The 27,621-nt window shown below is 41.5% G+C and overlaps 2 protein-coding genes and 1 pseudogene across 2 annotated transcripts; all 3 read left to right on the forward strand.

Annotated features, from left to right (window-relative positions):
• The first annotated feature begins 1,749 nt into the window (after positions 1 to 1,749).
• Positions 1,750 to 3,366, forward strand: LOC115669142 (peptidyl-prolyl cis-trans isomerase). Its single transcript, XM_030590442.2, has 2 exons — positions 1,750 to 2,022; positions 2,784 to 3,366. Exons 1-2 carry the CDS (start codon positions 1,813 to 1,815, stop codon positions 3,090 to 3,092), a joined length of 519 nt encoding a protein of 172 aa, XP_030446302.1. The 5' UTR covers positions 1,750 to 1,812; the 3' UTR covers positions 3,093 to 3,366.
• Positions 3,367 to 13,599: 10,233 nt separating this feature from the next.
• LOC115669929 (protein PSK SIMULATOR 2-like) lies at positions 13,600 to 18,746 on the forward strand. The gene is made up of 12 exons (XM_056321388.1): positions 13,600 to 14,119; positions 14,877 to 15,202; positions 15,291 to 15,383; positions 15,482 to 15,572; positions 16,049 to 16,142; positions 16,671 to 16,768; positions 16,878 to 16,947; positions 17,618 to 17,730; positions 17,813 to 17,929; positions 18,174 to 18,250; positions 18,370 to 18,414; positions 18,503 to 18,746. The coding sequence occupies exons 1-12, from the start codon at positions 13,895 to 13,897 to the stop codon at positions 18,735 to 18,737; spliced, it is 1,584 nt and encodes a 527-aa protein (XP_056177363.1). The 5' UTR covers positions 13,600 to 13,894; the 3' UTR covers positions 18,738 to 18,746.
• Positions 18,747 to 24,828: 6,082 nt separating this feature from the next.
• LOC130140856 (ferredoxin--NADP reductase, chloroplastic-like) lies at positions 24,829 to 27,228 on the forward strand (annotated as a pseudogene).
• The last annotated feature ends 393 nt before the right edge of the window (positions 27,229 to 27,621 follow it).

The raw sequence follows: 27,621 nt of genomic DNA on the forward strand, positions 1-27,621 counted from the left end.
GACATTCGGCTCCTTGGAGGAGAGCAACAGCTGCCTCAGCTGCCGCCATCAAGGGTTTCATTGTTTTGATTGGCCTTTTGGTACGAACGAATAAGAAATGGTTTCATTATTTTGGTTGAGCTTGGGTGATCCAAAACAACACCCATTTATTTTTATCATTACCCAAATAAGCTGAGGTCCAATCCGACTTAATACGAAAATTTTCGAGTCGTGTTTGACCGGATTCTTTTGACAGCCCTAACGCTAACTTAGTAAGGCAGGACTACCTAATATTTTCTCGATAGATTTTGGTTACAATTCTAGATTGGAAAATTTGCTAATTGGAGGATTTTTACAGCTTGTGGGCCCTTTTTTTCTTCTCATATTTTTCAAGTAGGTATAATTGTCCGACCAAAAAAAAGGTACGTATAATTGATTTTGTTGCCAAAACTTAAAAGCCCTTGAACTCTAAAAATTCATGCTTTTATTTTAAAAATGTCTAGATAATCCACGCAATTAATGAAAACCAAATAATTAGAACCGCAACATTCGAAAAGATAAAACATAAAATGGTCTCGATCAATCGTATCGAACGATTAATTTTTTCAATCTTTAGCATATCGATAGCGTGGTTAACACAAGAGAGACGCTGCACGGGAAGCGACAACTTTTTCTTCGTCGAGGTATTTAATCAGAGTGCTCCGATCCGATGACACCCATTAATAAAAATCCAAATACGAAAATCGCTCCGAACGGATTTTAAAAATTCGAAAAAAAATCTCTCGATGTCCATTTCGCACTACCAATGATGGATAATAATAATAAGGGTTAATACCGCGAAAAATCCTAAACTGGTACACTTGTGACACATTTACCCCAAATTATTTTTTTGACAATAAAAAACCCCAAACTGGTACATCTGTGACAATTTTACCCTGAACTATTTTTTTGATCACCAAAAACCCCAAACTGGTACACTTGTGACAATTTTACCCTGAACTTACCACAAAAAACCCCAAACTGGTATATATGTGACAATTTTACCCTGAATTAAAATTTTAATATTATTTTTTATTTTTTTCGAATATTTATTTATTTTTTATTCTTTTCTTTTCTTTTTTTTTTCATCTTCAAACTCTGGCCGGTCGCCGGTCCGGCGACCGGCCAGAGGCGGAAGCCGGCGAGGGCCGCCCTCGCCGGATCTGGCGAGGCCAACCCTCACCCGACGCAGGCGAGGGTCGCCCTCGCCCAACGCCGGGGAGGGCGGCCCTCGCCGGCTTCTGCCTCTGGCCGGTTGCCGGACCGGCGACCGGCCAAAGGTTGCAAGTGAAGGAAAAAAAAAGAAAAAATAATATTAAAAATTAGTTCGGGGTAAAATTGTCACATGTGTACCAGTTTAGGGTTTTTTGTGGTATGTTTGGGGTAAAATTGTCACAGATGTACCAGTTTGGGGTTTTTTATGGTCAAAAAAATAGTTTGGGGTAAATGTGTCACAAGTATATCAGTTTAGGGTTTTTCGTGGTATTAACCCTAATAATAATAATTGCCCAAGGTGGGGTCCATTTCCCCAATCAATTTTGCCTCCTTCGTCGTTCGGCCATTAGCGACCACTTGTCGTCGAGATGGTCGCGTCCATCTCACGCAGTTGCTTTTTTCACAGAAATTCCCGCTGCCCAATCCACGCTCGACACGCGTCCACCCCAACGCCGCCGGGCCTCTCCTCCCCCTACATATCAACGCCTCCGCCTTCACGGGCCTTGCAAACCATCCATCCACCGTTCGCTCTCTGCCCCTCTCTCGATCTCGACTTGTTGACCCGTGTTGACCGTAGCGATGCCGAACCCGAAGGTCTTCTTCGACATGACGATCGGCGGAGTGCCCGCCGGGCGGGTCGTGATGGAGCTGTACGCGGACACGACCCCGCGCACCGCGGAGAACTTCCGGGCGCTCTGCACCGGCGAGAAGGGGGTCGGGAGGAGCGGGAAGCCGCTCCACTTCAAGGGCTCCAAGTTCCACCGGGTCATACCCGGCTTCATGTGCCAGGTAACTTCGGAAGTCTTTTTAAAGTGTCCATAATCGTAAATTTTAAATTCTATCTTAATCCTCTTAACTTTCTGATAAGATGGTGTACTTCTTAAATTTGTCTGAATTTTCTTAACTTGTCGATAAGATGGTGGAATGTAAGATTATGGCTTGCTGTGATTACACACACGAAAGACTAACCTCAAAATACCATCGAGAAAAGTCAACGGAAGGAAGTTTGACTGTGGAGTATGCTGATCAGAGTATCAAATTGATGTGATCTTGAGAATGGTCGAGTGATCGAGTGATCTTGAGATTGGCACCGAGGGATGAGTAACAAAATCTATATACAATTCAATAAACTAATTAAGTTGAGGAATAGATAGAGAGAAAGTCCATATTTAATTCGCGATTAGAATATTCCATAGGCCTAATATATATAGTGATTTCATGAATTAGTTCTACTCGACCGTCGGTTCTTTGTGCGTCGAATTAATCTCGCGAAAGTGCGTGTCAACTAATCTTGAAGATTTTTTTTCCTTAAGTGATGAATTAGGATAATCCTAGAGAATCAGTGAGGTTAGCTCACGGGCTAAGGGATAGAGTTGAAGCGCCTATAGTGATGCAAGCACGTAGAAAAGGGAAGGTCTAAACCTCGTCTTGAAGCTTGTAGAGTGGTTATTGCCGACATTTTATTTCTTTAGGAGACGGAAGTCGATTTTCCGAACCTTGCAACTTTTAAGTCGGAGAGTATGCTGAATCTTTCATCTCTTCCATGTAAGGGAGGTGATTTCACGGCGGGGAACGGGACCGGAGGGGAGTCGATATACGGAGCGAAGTTCGCGGACGAGAACTTCATAAAGAAGCACACGGGGCCTGGGATCCTGTCCATGGCCAACGCGGGGCCCGGGACGAACGGGTCCCAGTTCTTCATATGCACCGCGAAGACGGAGTGGCTCGATGGGAAGCACGTGGTGTTCGGGCGGGTGGTGGAGGGAATGGATGTGATCAAGGCCGTCGAGAAGGTCGGGTCGTCCTCCGGCAGGACCTCCAAGCCCGTCATGGTTGCTGATTGCGGCCAGCTTTCTTGAGCCATGATATAGAGATCTCTCTCGCAAGTCACGATGGCTCTTCGTATAATAAAAGTGTCACCTAAACGATGACTTCTTGGTCGTGCACTTCCGAAAAGAAGAGAAGATCTCACCCATTGAAAATAAGGTGAAATATTTACTTGCCTTGCAAGAGGGAAACCTTTGACAAGGGTTTGGAACATATATTGTTGAATACAATGTATTATAATGTTGGTGTCTTGGTGAAATATAGAGGTATGGTTGTGTGGGATCGTGATCTGAACCGGATGAACAGGTACCTCATTTCACACCCTATCTCGTCAGGTATGTTGAAATGATATAACCGTCCTATCCGAAAGACGCGGCTTTATATATAATCATCGTAAACTTGTTCTCAAAATATATATCCACTTGATAGAACGACAAGTTGATTACAAGAATCAGAGTTATAGAGCATATTAAAAAGAGCATATACATTTCACCAGCTAACCGGAAAACTCAAAAAAACAAAGTATACATCTCTAGTGACTAGTCAAATCGAACTTGTCAAAAGTAATTGTACAAGTATATGTACAACTATCTCAAAACTATACTAAAAATCAACTCCCAAAAAGTCTCTCGCCACTGGTAATCGTAAAAACTAAAAAATAATTGAAATGAATGGTATAAGCAAATCATCGTTCAATGAGTAAAACACTTCTCTTCTAAGCAAATCAACATCCACTATGCATACTCATAAACATTTCAAACCAAAGCATGACTGCTCAGTTGCCACACACGCGCATATATTAAAGATCAAAGGTGTTTTCATATGCTTCACATAAGCTCCTACACATCGGAAATATCTATATAAATATCCTAACCACACACCAATGAATGACTTGATCCACTAATCAATCTAGTGCTTATTGTCGAACCTGTGGTCACGCTTAATGCCTCGTGATAAGACCTATCAAGATTCCTTTGGCGTATGTGTCCACTTATATCAATGGTGGCTCGACCCTAGTAGGATATTACCTCCGTTTTTGACCCAGTGTGCGAACCCAACAAATTACTGAGTCAAATTGGTCGAATTCAAGCGCATTAAGGGGCAAATTTACGTTGGGTATTATAAACCTTTGACCTGCGCTATTGATAGTCTGACTTAATTTGAACATTAAACTTGGCTTTTAATGATAGTCGAATTCGAAACCAAAATGTAAATTAACCAACATTTGGCCGTGGTAAAGATCCTCGATTAAGAGTACCTTAGCCTCAACACATATTAATGCCGAAAAATACATCAGAAACATAAAACATGCATTTGATTTCATAATACGTCTATTTATTTGAGAAACTAAAACACCCATTAACACAGTACTCAGTTTGTTTAAAACCCTAGAATTGGGAAAAAAAATTGATTCAGAGGCCACAAACAGATGAACGTGGACAACCGAAGCTTGTTATCGACCCAATTATCAATGGGCTTAAGAAACTTTCGTTATTGGGTTAGCCGCTTATGTAGTCAATTTCAACATATAACGAGCAGAAAAATCCATTTTGAAATGTGTGAACTCGCGTTCGAGGTTATTGCCAAAAAAAATAAAAATTTGGGTTTGAGGTAATTTCCAGAAACTTGCCTCTCAAATTTCTAATACCATATATCAAATCACAAGTCACGATTCATGACATGAAATTTTCAAGACTATACATGCTAATATTGGGAACAAAAGCCCTATCTCAATTCAGTAGGTTGACCCACTAAATGAAGAAATTGTAGGTTACAATTTTTGTATATATATATTCTAGGCTGCAATTTCAAAATTCTCAAAGCACAAACAGAATTAGCACTCAAAATTCACTCGACATGCCATAAGTAAAAATAGCCCCACATCAGTTTTGAAATTAAGCAGTTAGATCTGTCAAATTTCATATCTAAAGTATCGGTACATGTATCTTACAATATAAGCACCATGCACGATCGTCAACATTAAGTATCAATTGGATTCTAAACCTATATACAAATGCTCTAACTTCACATGTTGAAATAGATTCGGAAATTCTGTTCCGAATAAGTACCCAATTGAACCGACCATGATCACAAGAATACTGTGATTAGGTCTTCCTCTCCTTCTCTTCCTTCGACCAATCTCAATAGACAAACCACAAGTTTATAATATATGGAGGAGAGCGAGAATCATAGGTTATATATACAACAGATCCTATAGACCCATCTATGACAGGTGATCGTTAAAAATATTGGTCTACACCGATCGTCTAACCACATTCAATCACCTCATATCGAGATGGGCTAAGCCCAATATGAATTGATCATATAACGGGAAAAGTGTCAAAAAAATCATAAACCTTTTCCATTGGTGCCAATTCAGTCATAAACATTTTGTCTTTGTGCCAATTCAGTCCTTCCGACTAATTTTGGCCAGATTTTACTAACGTGGACACCGGTCGGCCTACATGGCACCGACGCGTTGACGCGGACAATTTTTAATAATATTTTTTGAATTTTTAAATAATTTTCTGATTTTTTTCTTTTTTTCCTTTGTTTCTTTTTTTCTTTTCCTTCTTCTTTTATCTTTGGCCGGTTGTCACGCCCCGAACCCCGCGGGCGCACGACATCCCGCTACGGTCGTTATAATGCGACGTCCCAGGACTCGTCGCCGACCCTTCATTTTATCTTTTAATTACGCATGCGGAAACGAACACAACAATCCCCGGACAACAACAAATAGGGATAGTCAGGAAAACAAATCACAACAGCCAAACAACATTATTTTAATTTCCACTTGATTAACCCCTGGGAATATTCTTACAAGCCCATTTAAACGACCTGAACCACCCTGGGTGCGTTGACATGCTAAGGGCCTGAAAAAGGGGTTAACAACAACAAATGAGACGAAAGTCTCAATAAGTTAACGGCCTAAGCCCCGCTTAGGAGGCCTACTCGCACGGGGGTCCCTAAGCAGGTAACACAGCACCAACAATACATTATTAAACAACCACAGGCATCCTTACCTCGCCTTGGTACACTCGTTGATGAAATGCATATGTCACATACTCGAAGCATTTAAAGAGATTTTCCATGCATTAATGCATCACAGTCGCGCGTGTCTCGATTATAAGGTAAAACCCACTTGGGCACGTCCCATACCATGCCTAGCAGTTTCTACCCCATAATCAAGCACTATGCATCGCACGTATTCCAATTATTACGCCCCCGGGGCCACCACACATCAAGCGATACGCAAGCAAGATGGCGGTCTACCGGTAAAAACCGGGCTCCGTCCCGCCCGTCGGGCACGGCTACGTCAAACGATCCAGCGCAAGACGGCATTCCAATACGGCAACATCAAACGATCTACAAGAAGATGGTATCCCGTAGGAGCATCGAGTCCGCCTCGGCCGCGACAAGGCATCCGGGGTATCGGCACTCTGTGATAATCCCTGTGCATCCGATAAATCGAGCATCGTCAAGCGATACACAGCAAGACGGGTCCAACGTGTGACCACACGAGCACACAAGCATTCCGGCTAATTATTATCTTCTCAATTAGCCCATGCATACATGAATCATGCTCTCCTTAATGTCATGCAATAATACCAAGTGGCCACACATGCCAACAGTCAATCAATTCTTGCAATCTTCGATTTCAAACACGAATATCAACCACAAAGTATCACTAACATTACTTGGGCATAACAGAATAAAATAATTTAATTCCAAAAGTCTCATAAATTTTCCACGTAAACTTTCGATCAAACAATTTGCCATAAAATCAATTTAATACGACAATACGCGGCAAAATCGCCAACATTCAAGCTAGAAATCATAATTTGAAATTATAAAATTTTCCGAAATAACAATAAATTAAATTCGGAATTAATTAATTACTAATATCCGAAAATAATTTAATTTTTCCAAAATGTCAAAATATTTCCTCGAATCGAAATCATTCAAATCATTTCCTAAATACGCCAACTTATACGGCGAAATCCAACATTGACATCACAATTAACGTTAGAAAATTTTCCGAAAATAATACTATTTAATTTTCGGAAATTAATTATTTAATAATAAAAATAATAATATTTAATTCGAAATTAATTTATTAACTAATAAAATAATATTTAAATTCCGAAAATAATTGATTTAACATAATAATCAATAACAATAAAATAACTGATAACTTATCACCACAATCGCGATAACCTATCGCACAACGACGGATAACCTATCACTTAAACCCAATAAAACAAACAAAATACTAATCTAAACATAAATTAAACTACCCTAAGCAAATTTAACACCCTAAACACGGGATTAGGGGTTAACTTACCCGGCTAACGCCGGCGACGACGCGAGTACGACGGCGGCAACAAGGGCGGTCCACGGTGGCTTCCGGTTCGGTTTCGGCAGCCGGCGGACGACGGCGAACGAGCGCGGCGAGGGAGACAGCCGCTGTGGGGGCTGCTCCGGCGTGGCTTGGCTGTTCCCGACGACTGGGACAGCAGCGGCGACGGTCGGAGGTGGACGGCGACGCACGGCGAAGCTCAGCTGGACGGCGGTGGCGGGCGACGGAGGCGAGCGGAGCTTGACCGCGGCGGCTGGACAAGGCGGACACGGCTCGGTCGGGGCGATGGACGGACGACGATGGCTGGGGGGGAAGGCGCAGCGACGGTTGCTCGCGGCGGGGAGGATGACGGCTGGGCCGACGGGAGGCGCGATCGGCTCCGGCGAGGGGCGCTGCTCGCGCCTTGCTGGGAGAACAGCCGGAAACGAGGGCTGGGGCGGTGGCGCCCGGGCAGCTGGGACGACGGTGACGAGCGGCGGAGGTGGACGACGCACGGCGGGTGGCTGGTTCCGGCGAGAAGGGCTAGTCGGCGGCAGCAAAAATGAAGAAGCAGAAGCAGTAGCCGACGGGAAGCAGAAGCAAGGGAGAAGCAAGACCAGCGAAGGAGAAGAAGAAGGGAAAAAGAAAAAGAAGAAGAAAAGGGGAAATGATGGGGCTAGTGAGGTAGGTGGGGGGTTTGGTGGTCAGACACGCAAAAAGGGAGGGGGAGACCGGCGGAAAAAGAGGAGAGAGAGAGAGAAAGAGCAAAGGTCAAATCGCAATAATCGCGATCCAACGGCCACGGTTTAAACCCGGAAACGATCCGACGGTCTCCGAAAAATCCCAATTAATATTTTTAGGATTTGGGCAAAAGGGTGCTAATAAAAACACACTGCGAGGGTGATCTACCAGTCCAAATTCGCACCCGGTCAAAAATTCACTTTTCACGTATCCCAGGTAATATCGAGATTGGCCACACTAATATCGACACCGTCCAATTAAATTCGTTCCGGAATTCCGAGAAATTCGACGCCAAAGTTTGGGCTCTAAATAACGGCCAAATTCGATCGAATGCGATTCTAGCGAAATCTCAATTTTTAAAAACAATAACCGGGAGTGATCAGTTCCCGGGCGAGATTTTACTATAAGCACACTGACGAATTACACGTTTTATAAATCCCAAAAAGGGGTCGAAATTCGGAATGTCACACCGGTGGTCAGCCATCGACCACTGGCCATTGCCAACCTCCTGGCCTCGCCCGGACGAGGCCACCGTTGCTTGCCACAAGCGAGGCCGATTGACCCTTGCTTGGGCGAGGGCGGGTGAGCTCCGGTGAGGGTCGGCCTCGCCCAAGCCAGATCTATCAAGGCCGACCCTCGCCTGAGTGAGGACGAGGCCGACCCTCGTTTGCATGAGGGCGAGCCCGGCGAGGGCTCCCCTCGCCAGATCTGGCGGGGCCGGCCCTCATCCAGGCCACGGCGACCTTGCCGGGCGTCGCCTTGGCGCAGGCAATACAAGGCGACGCCAGGTGAGGCCACCATGGCCTGGGCGAGGGCAGGCCCCGCCAAATTTGGTGAGGGGAGCCCTCGCCGTGGCTCGCCCAACAAGGCCGCCCTCACCTGTGGCAAGCAACGGCGGCCTCGTCTTGGCAAGGCGAGGCGGCCGACCATGGCCGGTGGCCAGTCACCGGCCAAAGGTAGAAGAAGAAGGAAAAGAAAAGAAGGAAAAGAATCAGAAAAAAATATTTTAAAAATTGAAAAATTATTAAAATAATATTAAAAATTATTCACGTTAGCACCGTCGGTGCCACGTAGACCGACCAGCATCCACGTCAGTAAAATCAGGCTAAAATTAACCAGAATGACTTAATTGGCACAAAGACAAAAGGTTTATGATTGAATTAGCACCAAAAAAAGATTTATGACTGAATTGGCACTAATGCAAAAGGTTTAGGACTTTTCTGACACTTTTCCCATCATATAACTATATATGGACTATCTAGCATTGCTTCATATAATTTAATTACTTTGTAACAGTCTCTTTTTCACAAACCAAGCTCTAATACGATTACTATTAGCGCACCTTATAAGAATTTCCAACGAAGCGTACTCCGTCGTGCAATAGCACTGATATGAAGGAAGTCCTTACGTATTAGAAACGTTGGCTTTATTTATTTTTTATCTATTTTTTTCATTTTCATCTTAGCCCGTTTAGGAACGACCTAATTCCATGAAATTGTTTTGAGACCTAGAATTTTAGATCATGGATCGCACCTTGATGACTGTCATATGGGCTTGAATTAGTTTTGATTGCCCTCGTGGGCTTTACAAACTATAAGAAGAGAGGGTTGGGCTAATAGGATAAAAATATTTGTTCGATTAATTAGACCAAAGAGACCACGGCATAGATTGCAAGGTGTTTGCTTCTCCTCTTATAATCTCGAGTTTAAGTTTTGTTGGGAGCATTCCAGGGACGTAGAGGACAATTCAAGTACTACACAATTCTCTACTATGCCATCGGCCGGCCGATATCTTCTCTAAGGGTGAGCAAAAGGAATCGCCCAAACCGGACTAAGCTGGCCGGTTCTTGATTTCATAAAATTGAAATCGGTGAATTTTAGTCCGGTTCCAGGTATGGAACCACCCACCTGGATCACCTGGACTAGATAGATTTTTATTTTATTTCTTATGAATCTAAAAAAAAAAAACCCTAATCCCATTCTTGTATCTTCACAAACTCTCAATCATGCACGAATCATGCTTGCTCACGCCTCTTTCACAAACCTGAAAACTCTAATTCAATTCTTCACAACTCAGGCTCGCTCACTCTCAATCATTCTCATGCCTCTTGCAGTCTCGCTCTCTTCGTCGTGCCGCTCCCGCTCCTCCTCCGATCATACCCCTAGTCCAACGGCGACGCAACCGATCCTTCGTCTCCTTGAGAAACAACAAGGTCTCCAGGAAAACAAGGACACGGAGGAGAGAGAGGGAGCGAGAGGGAGGCGGATTCGGAGGGATTATGGCAAAAGTGAGAGAGAATGAAGGAGAAGTGAGATATGTTGGAAGAGGGGGCGGAGGTGGCGAAGAGATTGGTGAGCTAGGGAGAGGAGAAGTGAGGGGTCGAGTTAAGGACGAAGAGAAAGGTGCAAGCAACGAAGGTGAGAATGAAGCCACACACAAAGGATCTGGTTCCCCTCGTGGTGGAGAAGGAGAGTGGCCACGGCTTTGCGACGGACTTGGTGGGCAAGATCAGGTGGCGGAATATCCTTTGCGTCAGGGAGGAAAAAACAAAAACAAAAAAGAAGAAGGGATAAATGCACCGGAAGTCCTAAAATTATCACGAACATGTAATTGATTCCTCAAACTTTCAAAAAATGCAATTAAGTCTTACAACTTGTCATGAAAGTGTAATCGAGTTTTAAAACTTTTAAAATGTGCAATTAAATCTTAAAACTTGCCATGAAAAAGCAATATATTCCTAAAACTTTCAAAAAGTGCAATCAACAAAATGACTTGATTGAACCAATTTGACAAGTTTTAGGACTTGATTGCACATTTTGAAAGTTTTAAAATTTGATTACACTTTCATGACAATTTTTAAGATTTAATCGCATTTTTTTAAAGTTTTTGAGACTCAATTGCACTTTCGTAACAAATTTTAAGACTTCCAATGCATTTATCCTAAAAAAGAATAAAGTAGATGGCGCAGGTCTTTGGACCCACTCGAGAACCATACCCGTCAGTCAACTCTGCTCTAGTTCTAGGACCTGGTGGGTTGGTTCTCGATTTCAGAAACTGAGAACTGGCCTTTCGACCGGTTCCCAGTTTCAAAGTTTTAGGGTGGGAATCGACCCATCTTGAAATCGATTATCCCTAATCCACTCAACAAAGGTGGTTGCCACCACAACTAGTTACCCCCATCGCCCTAACCCAACTTTGTCTCTATCACCACCTCCGGCCAAGAGATCACCGCCTCCAACATCTTTCGACTCAACTGGACGACGAGTTACTGCCCTATCACTCAACTCCCTTTATTTCGAAATATTGCTAGAATATCAAAATATCACAATAAAATATCTTCAAACAACCCATACTTTCGTAACCATCGTGTGACACTTTTTAAGATTGGCATGCCTTATATTCATATCTTAGCAAGGACCATTATCACTCTAAAAAAAAAACTTTTACCCAAATAAAGTCACTGTGCAGGCCATAGATTCCTCAAAGGAGTTTGTGCTTCAAACCATTACTGTGAAAGCAGTGCCTCAAACAGTGACACGCGAAACAATTGCCTCAAATTACTTTTCATTAGCTTATTGGTTTGGATGTTAGAAGATACTTAAAATTTGAAAAAAAAACATTTTTTATATTGCTAATTTTCTGCGAAACAAACAAACATCTTTTAATAGAAATCGTTTCCCTCGCTCCTTGTAATCAAAACTTGCTCATTCAAAAAATAGAAAACAAAAAGATACCACGTTAAATTTTCCTACAATAGTACCGGGTCTTATGATGACGACTTTCATATATTATTGAGCAATTCATAAGCCAAACGTATGTTATACCACGCTAAAAAAACATGGAAGACAACTCCATTGTCAACTCTACGACCAATTTGCAAATCAGAATCTGCAAAGGCATATCCCCAAAATGTATGAACACCCCCCATTACGTGCAAAAATGGCCACGCCAGCAACAAATGCTAGGCATGTTGACCAATAAGATAGCACCATGTCACACTGCCTCACACCTCATCACACCCTTTTTCAATTTCTTTAACCCTTTGAAATGTTCAATCCATTCGATTCAAGGCCTCCATTTGTAAATTTTAATTGCATTTGCAAGTCTACTCTCTTCTTACCTTGTGTGGGTTGACCTAAATTTAGGGTTTCTTAGATGCAACTAGTGCCCTTTCATATCGTACGATGCCGTGGCCTTCGTGGTTTACTTTCTTCATTAAAATAATGTTCATCCCAAAAGTCAACTGGTTGCATGGCGTAAATGATGCCTTTTTCTCCTATTTTTATAAAACCAGTTGAATTACCTAAAGTCAACGTTTTTTTTTGGGGTTTAGTTTAGTAGTAGTGGCTGATCACTCCTGTTGCATATTTCTTCAAATCTCCGAATTTGCTCTTCCATTGATGACCAACATAAAATATTTTCAAATAAAAGAACCGAATATTAGTCTTGATAAAAGAATAGGTTTAGGCCGGATCGTGCCATTTCCGCGAGAGAGCATACTCGCGTGATGCCATAAAATTTGGGTAATCAATATGCCAATTATGTGATCGACAAGGTTTTCTCAAGATGTCGATAATGTACATATGAAATGGATAAAACCACTTGCGAATTTTTGAGGACAAACTGATAAGATGACACCAAAAGGCTCAATTAGCATATAGGAAAATCCACCGAAAACCTTCATATTTTGACTAGAGCTCTGAATCATAGGCACATTTCGCTATCTCCAAAAGGGAAAAAGTTTACAGTTTTAAGTTCAGTAATGTATATGATCTTTACGAAAAACTTGAAATATATTTCATCTGTGAATAGTTATATCCTTGTAAACTTATATGCTTTTTGGTGATTTTTCCCCTGTTGAACAAATTATAATCGTTTGATGCAACATAGTGGTTACAATCCAGCACAATCTGAAATTCGTTGAACATTCGTTGAGTCAATCAGAATGTGCATAAGTGATGGCCCACAAGATCTTGCATCTCCATTGCTGTGCTTCTACACATGCAGTTATTTATAGAAATAATTCATCAAGAAAGAGACGGGAGGAGGTCAATGCCTGCAGCTAACTTCCCTAGTTGGCCTGCCTTTATCGTGCTTTGCTCCAAATTCTTTAAAGAGAATTGAGTAATCCCATTATAATCCTCCTGATTTCCATTGATGTAATCAAAACCACCATCTGTGTTTTTCAATTTCACCCACCCACCTGAAAATAATCAATATCTTGCCCTATCCCTGTTTATAAACCAAGAACCGTAAGACCTTATGTCACCTGCCTTTGTTTTTAGTTAACTAACCCAATTCTGGCCCCTGTTTTGAAATTTTCTCACTTTTGTTGTCTTTTACTGGAGAGTGTTAAACTAATGAATTGGCCTTTTGTGTCCTGCTGAGCTTCTTCTTGTCAATGGGTATGTATGTGTATATATATATATACCGATCACCTCTTGTTCTCTTCTCTTTTTGAAAGTCTCTGGGAGCTGTTAGCCTTTTCTTGTTGGGTTCCTGTTTGTTTTCAGAGAAAATGACCACACAGTCTCAGTTCTTTTTGTTCTCTTGTTAAAGCTCATTCTTTTGTTCTGTCACATGGATGAGAGCTCTGATAAACGCACTGGGAACCAGATCTTTCAGCTTCAGAGAAAGAGCCAATGGCTTGGTCTTGTTCCTTGCCCGTCGCAATCTGAACTCTCAAGTCTTATTAAATCCCTGTTGATTCCAAGTTCTTAAATTTTGTTGCGAGTTCAGAGCATTGAAGCCGAAATGGGAGGTGTATGCTCTGGTCGTGTAATCCTGGAAAATGAGAAGCCAGGGACGAAGATTCCAGTAGTTTTTTCTAAAGTCAACTCAGTTGATGGATTCACTAAACAACAAGGTGGTTCTTCACCCAATGACAATGGCAATCAGAATGCACAGGAAAAGTGTGATTCAGTTGAGCTCGAATTGAAGCAACCAACGCCGTCAACGCCTAGAAAAACGGCCAATAAGGTTCATTTTTCCTGTGCTGCAGTATTTCTGTTTTTTATTTAGTTATTTTGCGATCAACGATAACGTATCGTGCTGCTCATAACTAATGTAGGAACCTGATTGCCCTTGAAACTATATTGAAGGAATTTTTATACTTGGCAATAACTTCATGCACTGCATACAGCGAACTATATCATAAGTTAAAATAGCTGGATGTTGGACTTGAATTTTACTGAAATTCTTAGAGTGCAGATGCTTGATTCACTTTTGATGATGTTTAGTAGGTGTGAACTAGTTGGTTGATTGTTCGACAGAATAATTCCAGTAGAATCAAACTTGAGCGAAGATTCGATTTTGCAACTATACTCATAACCTGGTAATTAAGGACGTTTGGATTGTGCAAAGATGCTTAAAACTATTCATAAATTGGATCATATGTGTCGTGCTCATGGAGTTTTTACTGGTCACTGCTCAAATAGTTGATGTAGCATTAGCTTTTACACGCACCTGAACATTTTTAAATGCCAGAACCTGAGTGGCTTGGATGAATATTATTTTGATAGGATTTTCCATTTCCTTGATTTTACTGGTAATCTTAAAGTTATTTATCTGATGGAAACTTGGGGTTTGGAAGTTCTTGTCAACTAAATTGAGCTTTCTGTGACAAGACCTTTAATTGTTTTTCGTCTGGTACTTCTGCTATCATCTAAAAAATTCTAAATCTCCATCTGTTTGAGCCGTTTTTCTATGTATTTATTTATGACGTGATCATTTTCAGGCCAACCAGAAGAGCTCACCCTTTGGAAGAGTGGGCATCTTGAGTATCAAAAGAGCAGTAAAAGTTTTAGATACACTAGAAAGCAGCAATTGGAATTTTAATGTCAGCAAGGGGCTCATCACGGGCGCGGCTTCCCGGGGCTGTGAAATTTTGATACTGGCATTTGAAGTAGCCAACACAATTGTTAAAGGCGCAAACTTGCTACGGTCTCTTTCTGAAAAGCAACTCCAGCTTCTAAAGGAAGAGATTATAACTTCGGAAGGAGTACAGAATTTGGTTTCCACCGACACGCAAGAGTTGCTAACTATTGCAGCTGCTGACAAAAGGTTGGTGGTCTAGTTGGCGAGAGTCTATGCAGGAAATTATCCTATATGTATGTCAAGTCAAACCATGTTTGTTTCTGTCCATACTCAGGGAGGACCTCGAATACTTCTTGAGAGAGGTCATCAGGTTTGGAGATCAATGTAAAGACCCCCAGTGGCACAACCTGGGTCAATATTTTTCAAAGTAAGGTAGCTTTACTTGGTTTAGTTCGTGTCCAGGAAAAATTCCATGTTGTCCTGATAATGGTTTACATGCTCATGGAAGCAATTGTGATATGGCAGATTGGATTCGGATAATTCAAGATGCAAGCTTTCTTGTGAAGAAGCAGAAACTTCAATGCAACAGTTGAGTTCTTTGGCACAGCAAACCGTGGTAAGTTTTCATGGAGCTGAGTTCTGCACAATTTCATTTCTACTTAGAATCCCCTGTTGCCATACATGATTTTCGTATGTGAGATGTCAACATTTTGTGCCATCAACATTATCATCCTATCATTTTCGGAATACGCATTGGGTACCTCTTTAAGAATGAGTGTAATTTGATATCTCTCGAGTCTCGCCTTACATGCATTGTACTGGTCAATGGACAAGCTGTGCATGATGCCCCTGTCAAGTGTTCCAACTGTTTTGGCTGGATCAAGGCTATTCCTAGGCTGTTGGTAATTTTTCCACACTTTTTCAGCTTAAAAAACAGACATAATTAAACAGTCAACTAGCTTACAACTTTTGGGAACCCCCCTTTTATCTATTCATACACGATCATGATCCATCTAAACTCTGCCTTTCAAAAAAGTTCACATGAATGGTGGCTATCTTCTTCTATGATCTGAGATCTTTCTTAATTTACAGGAGTTATACCATGCGTTGAATGGTCTGGAGAGATTCGAACGAGATTATCAGAGCAAGCTTAAAGAAGCAGAGTCCTACAATCTTCCTTTGAGAGGTGAGATTTGCAGATCTTAGATTTTTTTCCTGTACTTCATTTATGTTCATGAAGTTTTGTCTCTATGCAAGCTAGATTTGATTTTCATTATGGGTTGTGCTATCTCATAGCTCGTGCCATTTTTCACGTTGGAGAGAACATTAATATCATGAATATGATAAAGATGACGGAATCATCCCCGTGGCTTATGAAATTATCATCAACTTGTCATCCATTTTGATATTTACCTTCCTTATGAGTATGCTTCACATGAGGACTCGTGAAACTACAACTGGAGCGGACTGAACTTTTTAACATGTATTTGTGATGCCTTGAGTGGTGTCCGTAGCTCCTTAAAACATATTCCCGTTTGTGAATTCAGCAGGTCTTGTAAATTATTTGCAATATGTGTTTGGTTTCTGATTATTTGAAATATGTGATCACTAGTTGTTTCTTTCTACTTCACATTCTACATTTTATCTGTTAAGCATGTCCTAACTGCAATAGTCTGTTATACGGTTCCTTCAATTTTTCAATATTTATTTACAGGAGAAGATCTCATGAACTTAGAAAGGGAACTCAAACATCAAAAGAAGTTTGTAAAGAGCCTGAAGAAAAGATCTCTGTGGTCAATGACAATGGAGGAGGTATATCTATGCAGGCTACTTATTATGGCATTCGATTCCTGATTAAGATGCAATCCTTATCGCCTTCTTCTCATGTATGGTGTTGACTTGTTAGAATTGTCAATTGCAGATCATGGCCATGTTTGTCAATATTGTAGCATACATGCATCAAAGAATGATGGAGGCTTTTGGTGACAATGGTATGGACTTGCCTGATATACATTTAGCAAGGCATTTGACCACATTGCTGGTGCTCTAGTTAGATACACATTTCTCCCATCATTTGCCGCTTTGGAGGATGGTAGCGAAATTAAGACACGTTTTGATTGATAAAGCGTAATCTTGAGCTTCTTTTAACAGAATTCGAACATCAAAGTAACTTAAGTTTCTCATTCTCATGAATTCCCTGTCGCCATAGACCTGGATAACCACCATTCTCCAGCAGTTTTAAACAAAGACACCCTTAAGTTAAGGGTCTCTAGAAAGATCACAACAAATGAAATATTAAGGGTCTGACAAACTGCCATTAACCTAGGACATGAAATAGAAAAGTACGAATCTTAATCCCTTACAGGAGAATTTCGCGGAAATGAAGCAATTTCCCCGTAGCATACCATTGATTGTTGGCATTGTCAAGCATAATCATTCCCAACTTCCTTTTTTCCCCTGATGCACACGTGCATCTGCCGTAAAAACTTGAAGTGAGTCCAGCCACATTAATCATCTTGAGAAGTAAAAATGTAAGATAATGATATCTTGTGCCTGTTTTCACATTGCTTGCCAATGCTTGCCATTGTAGGACTATATGCGTACAGAATGTGTATTTCAGTTGATTATTTCTCAAGCATCAATCTGTTTAATGTGTGCCAGGCAAGACAAGCTTCATCGAAGAATACAGGACAAATAACGGAGGTCCCCAAAGATTGGGGAAAGCTGGTCTTGCACTACACTATGCTAACATAGTCGAGCAGATAGATATGATTGTGAGTTTGATCCTTCCTTTCCTTTCCAATGCATCTGATTTCAGTTCAAAAAATATCGTAAGTGTAAAATTTATGTTGTCAGGCATCTCACCCAGCAGCTCTTCCTCCCAATGTAAGGAGTACGTTATACCATGCATTGCCAACCGTTGTTAAAACAGCGCTTCGATCTCATCTGCAGAGTATTGATGCCAAGGATCAGGTATTCTGTTGTCATTCTTTTCTTCTTTTCGAAAATTACTTTCAGTCGTGCATGGACTCTTCTTCCTCTATTCATCATTTCTACTTCTACTGTTCTACATAATTCGAGTTTGCCTATTCAGCACTGTTCAGCATATAGAAGAATCACAGTTTGTCTCACCAAAGCAATGAACTTTGACATCTGTGGAGCATTCCAGTCGGGATCCTGACTAATATTTCCTAATTTTGGATTTCTCCTTCGACAGTTGCCGATTTCTCATGTAAAGGCTGAAATCAACAAGACTTTAAAATGGATTGTCCCTCTGGCAACAAATACAATTAAGTAAGTTTCAGTTAGTCAGTGACTTTCTGACCTGTTGCTTTGTTTCTTGCCCAAATGAGAAAAAACAAAAGCACATTGGATGTCACTATATTGATGAGCACACCACTTCCTTTGCACAGAGCTCATGAAGGATTTGGGTGGGTTGGAGATTGGGCAAAGACTAGGTTTGTATCTCTCTCCCTCTCTCCTCTTTCTCACTCTCTCTTGCCAATATTACATGGGTTAAGTATTATCATTTGGTGCTTTTATCAGTAAAGAGGCTCCTAAGAACACATCTACAAGAAACGGCATGATTCGCCTCCAGACACTGTATCATGCAGATAAGGAAAAAGCAGAGCTATACATCCTTGAATTAGCCATTTGGCTACACCATCTGGTCACCATGGTGAAGCAGAGAATCCATGCTTTCCAGCCTTTGCCTATTCGATCTACCATTCACAAGGGGAAGAAGTTACCCCCCAAAGTGCAGCCTCTAATGTCTCCGTGAAGAAGCACAGGAAAACCAAGTCCCAGGACTGAACTGTCTCGACAAGGTAAAGATCCTTCTGAAGAGGTATTTCAGAGGAGACCGACATTTATGAAAAAACAAGAAAAACGTTCTGCGTGCAAGAATGTTTTCAATGTAATGAACTGATTGAGTTTGAGAAACACTGAATTACTGTAATATATGATCGCCGTTGCTCTGTAAATAGCTCTAAGTAAGAAAGTATTTTCCCTCGAGTACATAAACTGTTCCTAAGTTCTAATCGATTCACCAATCAGCATGTGATTGAGAATCAGTTTTGCCTGTGAGAATGTTCATGGTGTTGAAGGCACTGATGCTCAAGGATGCATCAAGGATTTTGTCCGACTTCACCCTCAGTTGACGCTTTTCTTGTACTATGACCAAACTGCCAGTAGTGTAAATTAACTCTCTCTCTCTCTCTCTCTTCTGTACGATTGCAGTATTTCTGGGATTCATCTCTGGACAAACAGGCTGCTGTCTAATTTTGACAGAAACTTGCTTCCTGAATAATCTATCAAATTTGGAAAAGAATCGGTTGTTCCAACCACCCCAATTTCCCAAGTAATTCAACAGTCACTCGAGAAGCTACGATTATACGCCTTGGTTCAGATCACATACTGTTTTGCAGTTTATCCTAATCAAACCATTGAAGAACATCCTATAAACATTGCAGAGCCAATGAAGCAGTGCAGTGTATATTGTTGTTAATATGTCCATGGATTGGTTATGCCTACTCCACCTCTTACTAGTTCCACATTACAACAAATGCCTCCACCTAAACCACAGTTAACTTGAAATGTCTTCCACCAATTTCACTTTCCTCCTTCATCAAGTCCTTTCAGGTGGAAAAAAGAACAGAGAAAATTACAGGGCACATTATCTGCGACCGTGAACTCTTTATACATAATCAAGCCAAAAGAAGAATTATATACTCTATGATTTCTCGTTACATAGACCTTATTGTTATGACAGATTTACATATATCCTAATTCACTTTCATTCGCAACTTTGTCTCAACCACTTCACTTTCATTTTCTAAAACCACCATAAAAATGCCACCTTTATGTTACCACTTACCACATTGATCAAACTACCTTAGCTCAATGGCAATGGAGGGCATCTCTCCAAGAGCTTCAACCCTTCTTTCTCTTCTCTCTCTTCTCTTTTTCCACTTCGCAGCTTCACTAGCACAATCAGGGGCCGGGACTATCCAAAGAACCAAGGACCAACTGTTACTAGCTAGCCTCCAACCAAGCACCGAAGCAACGTCGACCTCACCAGGATCAATCTCTTCCCAGCTGTTTCTCACTTCCCCTTCAGGGAGTTCTGCGGCCTACCTCGTCAGGCCTGTGAACTCCGCCAGTTCAGGTGGTCACGACTACTGTTACATCCAAGTCCAAGGAGGCGGTAGCATTGTTTGGAAGTCGGCGTGTGCTTCTATAAGCCAAGCCAACACTTGCAGACTCGTATTCTCCGGTTCAGGCCTTGAGATATTCGACGGAAGCCGGTCTTCCTGGAGAACTAATGTGAATGGGGGTCATGATCGTAATTCAGAGACACTGCTTCTTCTTGACGGGGGCGACTTGCAGTTCAGGGACCAGAGTGGAAGGGTCATGTGGATGGCTAGTGAGAGTCAAGCTGTTGACCAGAATTGTGGGTCTTTTGGGACTCCTAGAGAAAATTTTGCTTTCTCACCATTTGGCAGTCCGAGTCACAAAGACGAACCCGAATCACTGTCATCGTCTTCATCATCATCATCATCATCATCATCATCATCTCTTGGGCAGAGCTTGGACCAAAATGGTGAAGAATCTGAAATGGGTTATAACAATAACTACCAGCAGCAACAAGAGACGATGAACTATCCACAGCAGCAGATGATAAACAGACCTAGTCTCTCGGGCTTCAACCAGCCATTTTCTACACTGAACCAGCCATTTGGTGCGAGTAACCAGGAAGGGTTGGAGGACAATGGTCCTTTCGAGAATGGGGTCTCCGAGAAGAGACTCAGGATCGGTGTGGTTTTGGGTTCTTTAATCACTTTGTTGGCTTGCCTTCATTCTTTTCTGTAATCTCTCTCTCTCTCTCTCTCTCTCTCTCTCTCTCTCTCTCTCAAAAAAGTAGTGTGAAGAGATCGAGAATGCATTTGACGATGAGTTGAAGTTGAAAGCCGTTTTTCGTTATATCTGACAAATGATTGGGAACTTTGTATGTGAATCTGCATCATGCCAAACCATGCATGTGGACACTTGATTTGTCGATTTGGAAAACATTTTTTTAAAAATGATCACATGTATCTCTTGAAATAATTAGTTATTGCCAACAACAATTTGTGTCTAAACATTTGCATAGACGATGAAAATATTTATCGTTCATTTATTTTTATAAACGATCATTTTTTGGAAAATATTTTTCAAATCACTCGTATTCCGCGAAACAAATCGAGCCCTAAAAATTCATCATCTTGACAATTTTTTTTTTCGAAATCATCTTGAAAATGACGAGCTATATTTAATGCAAAATTATAGAGTCCTAGACTCCCGAGGGCATAAAATATGAAAAAAAAAATTGGGTATTGATAGGTTTCTGAAATTACTGGCAATTTTCCAAATAATGTTGGTAAGAAAACTTGATTGGTAGCTTGCTTGCCAGGTAAACCATAAGTAAATTATGATGGGGGGTGTCGATCCAAACCTAAAACTGAATACCTTTTAAATAGGAACGATCAGCGCGAGAGAATAGAAAAAATTAAATGATGCACGAGTTTAAATTACCCATATTATGACTTCACTAATGTTCAAACAATTGTTTTGTTTATCGCATTACGTGAGACCTTTCATGTAGTTTGGAAAGCGATCGATCGAACAATAAAATTGACATAATAAGAAAATAAATGGACACAGTGATTTACGTGGTTCGATCGTAGCTTGACCTACGCCCACGGAGAAAGCAAGCACGAATTCCACTATAGGAGCGTCTGCAACGGAGATTACAACCACACTCGAAGTCACTCAAACACTCTTGGTTTCCTAAGCCCAATTACACCCAATAACTCACACGGTGTTTAGCCCCACAATTCCTCACGAAATAATCTCTCAATCTCGTGAAAGAATTATACACAAATCTTATCACAAGATTTACGCTTGAACACTAATTCTTCTTGGATGTAATTCACGAACGAAATCAACTGCCAAGCACTCGCAAGCGGTGGCGCTTCAAGAAGTCTTCGCTCTTGCTCTGGACCCAGGCTTCACGAAAACCACTCTGCTTTTTATCAACAAACGTTTATCAGGGCTCCTCTATCCGAATATTTATATGCATATAAATGTGAGCCCCTTCTTCTTTTCCGACTTCATCAAGGAAGGATAATTCTTATCCTTTTATTTCTTTCTTGTCTCTGACCAATCAGCAAACCAGAAGTCCACACGGAAATTGATTTCCGTATATTCCCAGCAGAGTCCAAGTTGGACTTTCCTGTTTCACGCCCAAGACTCAGATGCATATTCGGACAGCTAATTTCCGAAACTTGGCTTGGATTCTTCTTTTTCTGTCCTTTTTACTCAATTTCGGATGTCCGCAAACTATTAATTCGGAATATTCAGATTTTCACTTTGAGACTAAACTCGAGGCATATATTCAACAATCTCCACTCTTGGCTCGACGTTTGAGCCAAGTCACAATCGCTTTGATAGAAATCCGAATTTCGCTACTACTCTCCCATAGCCCCGATGGGCTCAACCGCCACAGACGTCTTTCAAGTCCAAGCCTTGCTTGAACTTCGCCATAGCCGTGGACCTCATCGAATACCAACTCACATGCATCTTTAATCGCTTACAAGAATTTTCGACACAACCTCCTCAATCGCAGATAAAGCAAAACCATCATTGCATCCATATCTACGAGGAGACCGAATACGCACCTTGTCTATATCAGCAGCGATTGAACCGTTGGCTCAATAGGCTCCACCTCGCTACGAGCACCATCCGTGTCGATTACTTCGCTTAGCACTTTGCTACCTCGGGAGTTTCTCGGTTTCAACTCCACCTCAAGCGAACACCGTCCGATCCGTATAAACATTGCTATTAACACTCCTAGCCGTAAGACTCGGAGACTCGTCAAATGTAACTTCTCTGCCGATAACAGTGAATTTAATTCGGGCACCACAACTTATAGCGTCGCTCACCTTGTACATAACCTAGGAACATGCACTTCATTTCCCTTCCATCGAGCTTACCATCACTAACTCGAACATAACATGGACACCAAACATTCTAAGAACAGAATAATCGGTAACGTTTCGACCACACTTCTTCGGAGTCCGACATTCAATCGGCAGATCGATGGGGATCTATTCTTCGTGTAGCTCGCCGTACTAAGCGCATCCGCCAGAATCTCCTAGCCATACAAGCACTAGAGAGCATTTTATGGGCCGTCTCTAGTAATGTTCTCGCTCATCAACTCCGCAACATGTTGTGGCTCATTGGCACTAGTGCGGTGTTTCACTATGCCTTCCTTCATGCGAGAATTCATTTAACAGCCTTCGAGCAAAACTCCATACTCGTCGGTCCGCACTGCTTGATCGTTTTACCGCCTCCTTTTCGATCAAAGCTTTTAACGCCACTGATCCCGACAACAAGATCAAACTTGTGCCTTATCACAAACATCCAAGTCTTCCTCGAGTAGTCATCAACAACCGTTAGCATAACCGCACTCTTCCTTGAAGGAAACCGTGACAACTCACGAACATCTAAGTGAATTAATTTCGCAACTCCCAGTGGTTTCTCCGACAACCGTACTAAACCGCACTTTCCGCCGTTGATCTAAACCACAAGACTCGCATACATTCAGTTGTTAGCCACATAACCACATAGCAAATTTCTTTCACTTAGAACCTTCTCGGGCTTCTCTCGCTAATGTGCCCAAACGCATATGCCACAATTCGGACTCTCGAACCGACGCTTTCGACGTCTCCGCAGCGAATTCCGTCACTGTCTCACCTTGAAGCTCATACAAGCCACTATGCTTAATTCCTTTCATTATCACCATGGCACCTCGAAGAACTTTGAACTCCACATTCAAGAATACCGACACCAAGTGAATCTAGGGTACTCAAGGAAATCAGATTTTTCTTCAACTCGGAACATGCCTCACCTCCGGTCAATGTCCACACGATATCATCATGCATTCTAATTCTAACATCACCAACACCAATAACATCGCATTCAGTAATTGTTCCCCAACTGCACTTTACTACTATCCGTGCACCGATAAGTAGTAAACCAGTTCCTGTTTGGTGTAGCGTGAAAAGAACAACCAGAATCCATAATCCATCCGCCAAACGACGAATTATCGTGATGACAAGACATAATCAGCATCATCCGAATTACCATCAGCTATAGCTGCAACATCATCCGCAGAATCAACTCTAATTCCCTTACCCTTCTCGTTTTTCAGCTTAAGGTAATCCCTTCTAAGATGCCCCCTCTTGCCACAACCCAATAGACAACACCATCGATCCTAGGATCGACTTCGTCTATTCGAGTTCATACTACTTCAGCTAACACGTGTACCGTTCTTCCTCTATTTTCACCTACTAAAGCGAGATACATGTTCGCCGCATTCTTCTTCTACGGATGTCCTCACTCAAATTAAATCTCGAACACTATCAAACGTCAAACTTGTCGACCCAAAAGAATTACTAACAGCAAGAGTATCATGAGTATTCCAACTATCGTGCAATGAGGATAATAGAATCAAAGCACGTACCTCATCTTCAAAGTCAATCTCAATCGAACTCAATTGACTAACGATCACATTGAATTCATTAATATGATCGCAATCGACGCACCTTCGCTCATCTTCAAATTAAACAGATGTCGCATCAAATAGACCTTGTTGATCGCAGAAGGCTTCTCGTACATGTCCGACAGGGCTTTCATCAAACTCGCAGTGGTTGTCTCTTTCACGATGTTAAACGCGACGTTACGTGCCAACGTCAGCTGAATAACACCCAAAACTCGTCTATCCAGCAATTCCCAATCAGCTTGCTTCATCGTCTCGGCTTCTCCCAGGCATGGGCAAGTGCAGTTTCATCGATATAGATGATCCTCAATCGCATCTTCCGAAACCAAAATCCTTCCCATCAAATGTTGATTCTCACTTTTCCTTCTTCTATCGCCATCGATTCGCTTCAACTCAACCAAATCTAGCTCGATACCATTATTGCGGAAACCAAGCGATTGAACAATAAAATTGAGAATAAGAAAATAAATCGGACACCGGATTTACGTGGTTTGGTCGTAGTGACCTACGTCCACGGGGAGAGCAAAGCACGGAATTCCACCATGATCAAGCGATACAACGGAGATTACAACCACACTCGAGTCACTCAAACACTCTCGGTGTTTCCCAAGCCCCAATTACACCCAATAACTCACACAAGTGTTTAGCCCACAATTCCTCACGAAATAATCTCTCAATCTCGTGAAAGAATTATACACAAATCTTATCACAAGATTTACGCTTGAACACTAATTCTTCTTGGATGTAATTCACGAACGAAATCAACTGCCAAGCACTCGCAAGCAGCGGCACTTCAAGAAGTCTTCGCTCTTGCTCTGGATCCAGGCTTCACGAAAACCACTCTGCTTTTTATCAACAAACGTTTATCAGGGCTCCTCTATCCGAATATTTATATGCATATAAATGTGAGCCCCTTCTTCTTTTCCGACTTCATCAAGGAAGGATAATTCTTATCCTTTATTTCTTTCTTGTCTCTGACCAATCAGCAAACCCAGAAGTCCACATGGAAATTGATTTCCGTATATTCCCAGCAGAGTCCAAGTTGGACTTTCCTGTTTCACGCCCAAGACTCAGACGCATATTCGGACAGCTAATTTCCGAAACTTGGCTTGGATTCTTCTTTTCTGTCCTTTTACTCAATTTCGATGTCCGCAAACTATTAATTGTTTTGTTTACTGCATTGCAGGTGACCTCATGCCGGAAGCTGCGGTGAAAATTACAGGACCTGTCGGAAAAGAAATGCTCATGCCGAAAGATCCAAATGCTACCATCGTCATAATAAGGTTTCCGAGTCTTAGTCTTACTTTGGCATCCCCAATTAGCCATCCTTACACATGTCCAGGTCATGTTTTGGTTCTACGACATTTAAGCTCTAATGAAGGCATTCCGCTCTCTGTTTGTTGTAGCTGGAACTGGCATTGCTCCTTTCCGCTCATTCTTGTGAAAGATGTTCTTCAAGAAACACGATGACTATGAGGTAAGAAACGACCTTACCTGTTTGACGACCTTATACTGTTGGATTTCATTTCATCAACAAGTGACTTTCCCGGCAATGCGATGCGGTTCAATGGGTTAGCATGGCTCTTCTGGGGCGTTCCAACAAGTAGTTCATTGCTTTATGTGGAGGCAAGTCTTCTTGACTTACCTTTCTTCTTGCTGCATCTTTAAGTAGACAATATTGTGTTCATTCCTAATGGGGTATCTGGTGCATTTGTCAGTAGGAGTTTGGGAAGAAAGAGAGAACACCGGAAAACTTTGTTGGATATTTCGGTAGTTTTGAAATATTGTAACGGCTTTGATAGTAGTCAGACTGCCATGAAAGCGATTCATTTTGTAACGGTTTTGCAACAACTTTTTGACGGTTTTATAATGGCTTTATAACGTTGATTTATTTCTTCATAAATTCTTCATTGTTTTATAATGATTATATAATGGTCATATTCTTCAATCATCACCAGTTGATTTATAATGGTTTCGTAAGTACTCTCTCTTTTGTTTTTGCCTATAAAATTGAACATCAACCATTATCCGAAATGGTTTGGTAAGTACTCTCCTTTCACTCTCATTCCATTTTTATCTTTCATTTCTTTGATGAGTTATACACATAACGTTGTTTCTATTCCTTTTAATATTCAGTGTGCGGAGTATAAAAGAAGGTATGTTATATCTTGGGAGGATAGCCGTTAGAGTCTTACGCACCGAGTTTCGTATTCCAAGGGGCGAAATTATCCTTAAGGACAATGCTTGCATGCCTCAGGCAAATTGATATTATTTTCTTATCTTTTTCGCTAGATTTCCAACAATTATTATTTTATATAATCTAACAATTTCCCAACAAACTTTAGAGTCGATTATGCCGTGAGCAGAGAATAGACAAAAGATGAGGGCTAGAAGATGTACATTCAGACCAGAATCCAGAATGGCTCAATATGCAGCGCAAGTGTGGGAAGTGTGGACTTGAGGGAATGGAGAAAGGCACCGATGACATAAAGGTTTCTTTGGCGGCGAAAAGACGGTGAATCATTTTATCTTTGTGCTGTCTCTGATTCCAAATTTTATGTGACTGGGACATTGACATAGTTTTCATCCTTGCGTATTCGCACGTAACGATCGGATAGAGTACAAGAGGCAATTGAAGAAGGCAGAGCAATGGAATGTTGGAGTTTACTGATCAAGACATATAACCGAAGAAGCAGTCCTTTCATGGGTGTAAATGGGTAACTTTTCCTGCAACGTGCGTCGATTTTACCTTCACTTCAGCAGATTGGCTTATCATCTGCCGGAATTTATCTATTGTGACTGCGCGAGTCATTTAACGCTTGAGATGATATGACAAATGCATGTTTTCCTTCATCCGTGAGTTGATAAAAAGAAACGGAACTGCGAATACTCCAAGGGTTTTGGCAAGGAGATTGATCTCTCGTAATATTTGAAGGAAACTTTGAGCAGCTGAAAGAATGCACGAGTAACACACAAGATTCATGTCAATGAGGCCTGGCATAAATCCCAACCCAGTGAGAACATTTCAATATCGGACGATGACATTAGAGTCCGTCCTCAATTG

This window comes from Syzygium oleosum, unplaced genomic scaffold, assembly GCF_021117445.2.
Source record: "Syzygium oleosum isolate NSW1041296 unplaced genomic scaffold, Sole_v2.1 Sole_v2.22, whole genome shotgun sequence".
In the NCBI taxonomy this organism is placed as follows: domain Eukaryota; kingdom Viridiplantae; phylum Streptophyta; class Magnoliopsida; order Myrtales; family Myrtaceae; genus Syzygium; species Syzygium oleosum.